This window comes from Hyalella azteca, unplaced genomic scaffold (genome assembly GCF_000764305.2).
Source record: "Hyalella azteca isolate HAZT.00-mixed unplaced genomic scaffold, Hazt_2.0.2 contig9829, whole genome shotgun sequence".
Lineage (NCBI taxonomy): Eukaryota > Metazoa > Arthropoda > Malacostraca > Amphipoda > Hyalellidae > Hyalella > Hyalella azteca.
The window spans coordinates 15,577-25,027 of NW_025939889.1; the positions used below are offsets into that span (position 1 = coordinate 15,577).

The 9,451-nt window shown below is 33.7% G+C and overlaps 1 protein-coding gene across 1 annotated transcript; it reads right to left on the minus strand.

Annotated features, from left to right (window-relative positions):
- Window positions 1-4,820: 4,820 nt before the first annotated feature.
- On the minus strand, window positions 4,821-6,867 carry LOC108673344. Its single transcript, XM_018161150.2, has 4 exons — window positions 6,759-6,867; window positions 6,200-6,268; window positions 5,912-6,056; window positions 4,821-4,976 (listed from the first exon to the last, which is right to left on the minus strand). The coding sequence occupies exons 1-4, from the start codon at window positions 6,790-6,792 to the stop codon at window positions 4,919-4,921; spliced, it is 306 nt and encodes a 101-aa protein (XP_018016639.1). The 5' UTR covers window positions 6,793-6,867; the 3' UTR covers window positions 4,821-4,918.
- Between the last annotated feature and the right edge of the window lie 2,584 nt (window positions 6,868-9,451).

Here is a 9,451-nt window from a genome sequence, read left to right on the forward strand (position 1 = left end):
ATCGAATGGAAAATTTAAAAAATGGGGGTATTGGATATTCATATGAAATTTGAGAGCTTAAACATGTCAATAAAAATTGCTTCGGCCGGAGTTATACAAAATTACATTATGCAGACATCAACTGAATATTGTAGTAACATCGGAGCACATTTAAGACCTTAATTTGCAACTTTTCATGGTAAAATGCATCGAAACAGTCTAGTTCTACATGTATATTCTATAGGACATTATTATTCATGTATGAAGGACATGTATATTCTATAGGACATTATATTAAGTTATAACAGCACTAGGAGTAAAAAAACAATCTGGTGTTGCTTGTTACTCGATGTTATTATTATTTTAGTTTATGTTTCGTCTTCTACAGAACAGTATTCTACAATATAAAATAAGAGAATTGAAGTGCATCATTAGAAAATGATTCGAAAGTAGAATACATGCTTACGAACAATTTGGAAGGTTAGAAAATTATTTTATTTATATTCGAAATTTTCCATGGAATTAGGAGCACAATATAAACAATTATTATTGGTTTCTGTTCATATTCGCTGGATTGTACGAGCTTGACAATGTACCGTAAAACACATGAGTCGCCACTGTAAATGGAAGTATCCTGTCTCTAGTAGAAACTATGTCAAAATAGAATAGTTTAATAATTTCTTCCTAGTGCTAATAGCGCAGCTTCAAATATTATCATAGCATCCACGGCAATAAAAAGTATTTATGGTCGGTATTCAGTTGTTTTCTCGCGGCCGTGTGAGTTAAGTGCAGTAGGAACATTGGCGATTTACGAAACACTAACGTAATCATAATATTTAGTTTAGAACTAAAACCGTTCTAAAATATTTTACCGGCAGCGATGATGCGAAATGCGTACAATGTTGAAAACCTTGTATTTTGTGTGATTAATTTAATATTGCCGGTATTAAACCGTCATTCAATATATCTATGCTAAAAATTTGGATGCTAAAATCAAAAATTTTAATTTTGGAAGCTTGATTAGTTATTTAGCATCGATAAAGAAACTTACACTTGAAATCTTGAAGCTTAGATTTGGGATGTTGAAATCAAAATTTTTCAAAAAATATCTATCCTTCATAGGTGACGAAAAATAGCGAAAAAATTAAAGTCCCGAAACCATGAATGTTAGATTGATTGATTTTATATGTGTTGAAAAGAACTTGAGAGTGCTAAATATGCACACGTTTCAGTATAAATCGCTTCACCTAAAGTCTCGACATGTTCCGGAGCTAAGTTGCGACTCAAGGTCGTGTTCAACATGCTGTTTAAGTTCATGTTTATTTGTTTTAATCTTGAATTCATTTCTATTAAAAGTCCCACTCAGACCAGCAAATCTTTAAATTCAAACATGCCTTCAGTAAAATATTTCTCTATAAATTGTTTTTTGACGTTCTATTAACTAAATCAAGAAATTCGTCCAGTCATTTACAATTAATGCTCCTCCTGCCCAAGATGTCACCGGCACCGTTGCAGACTGTGCATTTATTATAATATTGTCCAAAATTGAATACATATTCATCAAAACTACCTTGTTCATACACACTATTTCTTGCATTTACTTTTGTTTAAAAGCAACATGCTGAGATAAATCAACCAATTTCTTGTTACTAATTTAAGCAAGCGCTCGCTCCCTGCTGCGCACGCTCTCGGTTGCCGAATGTTTCTAGCGTCTGCATTCAATTTGATAAATCGTTGATTAAACTGCGATAATAGGTAATTCTCAACGGCTAAAGTTTTGAAACGTGGTACATTGCATTGTTAATAGTCCCTTAGGTTCATTTATTGTAAAGTTCAGTGCAACGACAAGGCGCTGAGTTGCTGAGCAATATCACTGCGGGGCGAAGGGAGAGCAACGTTTTCGGTCCTGCTAAAATGGGTTTGTTGGTAACGTACTGAACATGCGCATGTGTCCGGTCTCAAGAATTTTTTTAAACGTTTTTTACTTGCGTATAAGTTGTGTACAAAACGTGTTTGTAACGTAAATATGTGAATACCTGCATTTGGTTAGTATTAAAATAAACCTATATTTATATGCTTAGTACAAACTCATAAAATGCAGCGGATTTATTAATCAGACATCAATCATGACAGTAGAAATCTCTACGAAAATGCACAAAATGGCATGAATTCCAGGTCTATGATCACCATACTCAGTTTGTTCATAAAAGATAAATTACAGATGGACTATTAGAAGCAAATGAATACATAGGTAGTGCTTTGCCTCTGTTAGAGATATTTTTTACGCGTGGACGCCTTGCACGAAACGTTTTTATGCCTTAAAACGTACTGCACCACTTACGTTCACTGCGACTACCTCTGCCTCACTCGGTGAGCAGGCTCTTGAACGACAATAATTTATGGATGATATCAACAACAATTATTATAAAAACCAATTTGGAACGAAGTATTTGGAATCAAAAAGATTTGAAAACTTTCTCGCCCAAAATTATCAAATTCTGAGCAAGCATTCATTTCCAGACATTAGAGCTAACATAATTGATATCGTAACAAAAAGAAGAACATGAAGCTTTTCTTCCAACAAATATTTTACCATTTGTTTTCTCGGTGTACTCTGAACAATTAAAGCTGCACGACTGGCGATCATGACTAGTGGCCGGGAGTCGCCCGAACATAGAAATCGTCAAGGGTTGGGCACTGTGAGTGCACATACTAAGCGTTCACTGCGTATCCTGTAGCAGCCGCTGTCAAGAGTTTTGTCAGAGACAGCACTTCAACGAGGAAGGGTAACGTCTCTGCCAGCCAAACTTCTCATGCTATTTGGTTCGTGTTCCTCGTACATTAATGAAATAATCCTGATTTGAAATTTATTGAAATCATTTTATGTTTAATTGTGTGAACTTCGATATTCTCAATTAGTTAATTTCGATCTGCATCAAAACATTCACTATACAAATAGCTACTGCATTCGGAACGTTTTCATAAATTTAAAGACAGTAAATACCACGGCAAAATCAATGGTTACTGAGACAATCATAATTATTATTACGATAGCAGTGGCGAATTACCGCGATGATTGTCACCATAATGACACAAAACGACAATCGCAGAAAGTTCCGCAGCCTTTAAATAGAACATCACGATAATCGCGATTTAGCCACAATACTTAAAAATACCGCGCCAGTAACATCCACCACAGTAGCACAACAAATATTTCGGGCTGAAATAATTAGAATTTTCCCCAATCATTCCACCTTTTATTATTATTAATTTTTCGCCTTCAACTCATACATACTTGAGTTGTATAATCTGAAAAATTCAATCACCCTTCAACCTTATGAAATTATCATTTACACGTATTATTTTGGCTCATTCGAGTGGCCTTTTCATGTGAACTTGTTTTGACACGAAAACTTCAAGAAGAATCATGCGATATTATAACAGAACTGCGGCTCCCAAACTTTCACCCCCGATCCCCAATTCAATGTGCCGTATTTTAGTTCTATTAAAATTAATAACTGCATTGATAAAGACATAAGTGCTTATATTTAATATTCTATATGTCAAGAATGTCATTGATATACATAAACTTTTGCACAGTCGCCCCTCCATTACTGACGTAACATCTATTAATTGCCATTTGAGGGGTTTTACTCCTTCTTTATAGATGATGTTCCATCGAAATTACATAAGAATAAAATGCGAACTTAGTAATTCATGGTTTTTAAGCGATTATAGATAATATTTTCATTATTGCAAGGCGAATTGCAGTTAACTCGTTACTTCTTTTATTATTGTTTTTCCAAAGTTCATAGTATGACAAAACCACATGCCTTTTGCCAAGCTTTCTACGTGTTGATTACAACGATCACAACTTAGCTACGAATAGTTCCTTTTAAATTGTAAACAAAATTAATCAATCTAAGATTCATGGTCTCAGGACTTTAATTTTTTCACTTAAGATTGATAGATATTTGAGATTTCCCAAATAAAAGTTTGATTTCAACATCTTAAATCGAAGCTTAAACATTTTAATTGTTAGTTTCTTTATCGATAGTAAACAATCACCCATGCTTCCTAGATTAAAATTTTTAATTTCAGCATGTGAATTTAAAGCTTGGATGTTGAATGGCAGTATTAATACCATTAATAACTAATCATCCTTACACTCATTACTTACACAAAATACAAGTTCTTAAACATTGTACGATCTTCGCTTCATCGCTGTCAGTAGAATATTTTAGAATGGTTTAGTTCTAAACTAACTATCATGATCACCGTCAATGTTTCGTAAATAGCTTGTGTGTTCCTACAGCCCAGTGAACGCTGAACTGATATATGACACCTCATAATTTCAATGCCACCTTGTCACTGTGTAGAAAGAAGTCCAAGCGAAAAAATGAAATGGTTTTGTTATTTGATAAATATAAATTTGGTTTTCACGAGGACTAAGAATTGTAATTTTCCTCAGAAATGAAACCAAAACGTAGAATTGCATCACATTTACTGACAAGGCTCTCAATGATTGGCACTGTTTTGTAACGTGTGTCATGTTTGTAACGTGTAGATTGTATTGGACTCGAGTAAATGTGATGCAATTCTACGTTTTGGTTTCATTTCTGAGGAAAATTACAATTCTTAGTCCTCGTGAAAACCAAATTTATATTTATCAAATAACAAAACCATTTCATTTTTTCGCTTGGACTTCTTTCTACACAGTGACAAGGTGGCATTGAAATTGTAAATACATAGAAGAAAAGGCTGTCAAGGACCAAAAATAATCAGCACCGCTGAATAGAGAAGTAATAATAGGAACGCCAAACACAGTATAGATATTTATGTAATATTTTATTATGTAATATTTTAAATTAAAACTTCCTAGCATCCTTTGCCGCAAGGCAATGCGGTTATCCTCAAGATGGCGTAAATCAAACAAACTTCAGATGCTATCGGATGCTGAGATATTCTTGTCCGAAGTGTGAAAAGGAGTCATGTCACTGCAATAAAAAAAATACGTTATTACTTTAAATATATTGATATCATATATGTAGTTATTTTTCGTGGATTTGTAGTGCATTACATTGTATGTAGTACGCTATATGAACGAAGGATAATGTTTGAAAATAAATTATTTACTTGGAAAACGCTTCTTCTTTTTAAATAGCTCATGAATGCACGACGAATCGTGCGAAAAAGTTGAAAATTTTGCAATGAAAGGGCCTTCTTCGATAATGATTAAATGAAAGTTCAACGCAGGAAACTCAAACTTCTTTAAATATCTTATATCTATATCGTAAAATCACAAATTATATTTTTCAATTTACAAGACGAAACAATTTCTTGAAGAATCAATTTTCATATATAAAAAACCACGCATTAAACTCATGTAATCATGTATAGATTAAGTCATTCATAGATCTTAATTACCAGACGGTAAATTTAAGCTTAAAAATTAGATTTCTTGAAAGAAGCGGCACCAAAAATGAAGAAGCAAAGTGAATTTACCAACACATGCATGTGGGAAAGAACTCTTAACCCTCTACCGCCAGACATGAGTAACCGGAGCAATATTGTCACAAGCCTACTTCCCAAAAAGGATACGTTCTAGTGAGCGCAAAATGACTTGCACTGAAAGTTGCTGCCACGTACGACAACTTTAAAATTTTCTCTTTTGCGTACAAACGTCCTCAGGTTGCTACATTTAATACTTTACTTATAATTAAAATTGAAAATTATGTTCCCGGAGAGTGACATTCGGCGGTAGAGGGTTAAGAAATGATACCATAGATGGGGAAGTAGAATGTATTCACCCACGCATACGTGATAGACTCCAGAGTCCATAATAAATTCTTTACTCACGGAAAAACAACAACAATTTTTCGTTAAAATCGCATCAGGAGAGCCAGTGCAATTTTTAGCGAATAATATTTACAAATGTGAAAGAGATCGCAGCTCAGGATTGTTGTTGCCGGGAAAACATCCAACTTTCATGGTCGTTTGAAGACGCTCAGCGTACAGCAAATCAGCGTTGCCGTAGGCTGTGCTTTGAGTCGTTTCTCTGTCTGATGCAAGGAATTCTGCACATAAAATAGGTGAACATCAGTGCAAATAAGTTCCCATTTTATTGCCTGGACAGCTGTAATCTTTTAAATATAGTTGTATGCTTTAAAATATTTCAATAATTGTTTCATTCATTATGATTACTTTATACTTTGATTACCCTGAAGACAGGCGTATAATACCGCTAGCAAGAAGCTGCACGTGATGAAAATCGACAGCCATGAGTTCACTGAAAACAAATAATTGAAATCTTCTAAATAAATAATTGAAAGAGATTTAAATGGTGTTTTGTATATGTGGCAAGGTTCGTGATAAAATATTGTATCGTGTTCACACAATAGATCTCTGACATCGCTGCTGGCCATTATATTGATTTATTTTAAATTAAACTCTCATTGTTTTTATAGGCTTTATCACTTTTTTCAGTATGTTTATTCTAAATTCAGCAACTTTACTCATTTACATTGCAATTTTCAACAATTATTTAGTAATATTTTTTATAAATATGATTTTTTAAAACGTAATTTTTCTCATTATTTTTCGCTCATTAATTTAGTATTTTGTAAAAATTTCCGTGCCCGGAAAAATCGTCAACAGTTCCAAGGTTGACAACTTTTTCCTCCTGACTTGGACTCAGCTATTCATGCTCAAGTCTTGCAATAAGTAACCTTTTATAAAGTTATCGGCAAAAGTTTTTTTTATCACTCAATAATGATTACCTTTGAGCGGAACTCTGCCTCCAGGTTCGTTCATCGTGTCAGCGTCTCGAGAGTAAAAAAAAAATTTCGAGCGTTTGAAGGTCCACTTCAAAATGCATCGAATATCGCTCCCTAGAAAGAGAAAAAAACTTGCATTATTCAAGCAAAATCGATTTATTTCGGTACTCATAAATTTCTACTTTAGGACTATACTAAAGTAACTAAAAAAAACGAATTAAGTTACTAAGTAATTAGGTTTCCATATTAATTATAATTCGTCGATCCATAGATTTAAACGTTAAAAATGCACGTGTTTTAGACATAATATTCACTAATGCAGAAACTAAACGGTAATATTATCCACGAATTACGATAATCTCCTAATCAATGCCTTGTAAATTGAATAAAAAATTATTTCAATGAACATCACAAGGAGAGTGATTGTGTATGTGATAGAATGGACTTAGTTTGATGCATCGTTGACATTACATTAGTCGACAACGAAACTGAAGACAATGTCAGGATAGTGAAAAAAAATTTACCACTTCCTTTAATTAGAATTACATAGACGAATGTAATTATGTTAGCTTGTCATTACGAGCTGATGTCCCCGTAATGTCTACCAACTGGTATTTTCCAGGTACAATATCCCTATAATATCTATCAGCTGATAATTTCCAGCTGATATCACCGTAATGTCGACCAGCTTTTCATTTCCAGCAAATTTCCGCGAGTTATAAAGATGTAAGCCGTACACCCATTTATGTATCCATTTTAAATTGCAATGAAGAAAACTTCTGGTAATTCTAGAAAAACTAAAAACCATCCAGTTTTTCTGTACACGAAACTTATGTCTATACAGCTGCAATATGTCGCTCAAAATATTACTTATAAACCATCTGTGAACCACACAAGTGAACTATATTATCTTGCACACTATTGAGGTTCAAATTTAACACATTTAAGTACTATAGCTCAGTTGTTAAGCCTCAATTGTTATAGTTCAGTGAATGTCAGAAAATTTTTTTGATGCAATACTCAGGTTTTTTTACTATTACTTGGAAATGATCAAATACAAAAAATCAATTTAAACGAGTAATTTCGAATTAGAATCCATGTGCACAAGGCTAGTAAAGAACTATTTACTTGTAATTAATCGAATACAAAAAACTAGTTAATATAAACAAATGTGCACGAAGCTGGTAAAGAACTTTTACTTTTACAATAAAATAAATTGCTTGCCTCTATTGGTAATGAGCGTTGACCTACAAAGGAGGCTTGAAGGTCATCATGTCAACGCAAATATAGGAGCTCAACAGCAGGCGACTGCAAAAACTGGACCTGTGGCGCACCAAAAAAAGAGTAAGAAGAATTTTTATTGCCCCTCTGCAGACAACATTAAAAACAGAGCAGACGGTTTAAGAAGACCGATCAATTTCTGTTGATGTTGAGCGTGGTCTCTTTTCGAAACTGTAAGGTTTAATTTTCATAATGTTAGAAAAATTTCAAAGTAGTCTAATATCGACAGAATTCGTCATCAGGTCGCTTCTCTCTCTTCTAGTTTTTCTTATAATTCAACAATGAACATTTAAAGACGGTATATCATTAGAAAATATTTTCGAATGATTAGATATGTAGGTATAATAGCAAATAAAAATACCCCACCTCGCAACGCAGAGTTCGTCACAGCAACGTCATTCGGTTATATGGACCGCAAATGATGCGCGATGACAATGGCAGAACCAAAGCAAGAATTCAAAGCGTCAAAATCTGTTATTTTTGTGAAGAACAGTTTCTTCTGGAAACCTCTGTGAAAAAATCCTATTTAAGTTAAAAAATGAAAGAAAAGCAAATAACTTCTGTAAACGAATATGGATTATGAGAAACAGCATGCGATGAAGACGTTAAATTATTTTCAACGAAATAACATCATTGAGCGAATTTTATGAATAAAAACGTCACGAAACGTGCCACTGCTTATATTGATAACCAGTATCAGCATTACCACACAAGAGCGGTTACCACTATAATATACAAGTAACTTCCTATAGTATTTATCTTTTAGTAGAATATATCTAGTACGCTAGTATCTTTCTCAACCAGAAGTATAGGGGATGTTTCTTATTTAACTCAGCGTCACTGCCGTCAAAACAATGCCTGATAATACAATTATTTCCAAACTGCATGAAAATTGATTAACAGCCCAAAATCGTTACATAAAGGCCTAAAATTCCTTACTTGACAATGCAAGTGAATTCCGAATAGAATAAATACAACTTTTTCATAGGTTCTCCGTAAATTAATCCTTTGGTCGTTTCAAGCTACCAATTATTAATCTTATAGATAGAAGCGCTATTGCAGTACTGCAATAAAGTGTTGGCCTCATGAGAATGTGCACTCGAAATTTTTTTACTGGTCCTTGCGAGAAAATCTGAGTATGGCAGCTACTGATCGAACGCGCGTTTCATTGCACGACTCGTAACACATGGCATAAGCGAGAACTCATTTCAATTGAGCACTGAACACATAGATATCACATTTTTCAAGACACCAAGCAAATTCTTCTCAGTGAACTTAGCATTAAAATTTCTTGCTACGTAATTCATCTATAAGCACTGTTACTCATTTAATAGCCGCTTGTTAGCTTTAAGCCAATTTATTAATGAGAACTGACTCTAAAATTAGTATTAATATCAAATCCTGAACTCCTTTAA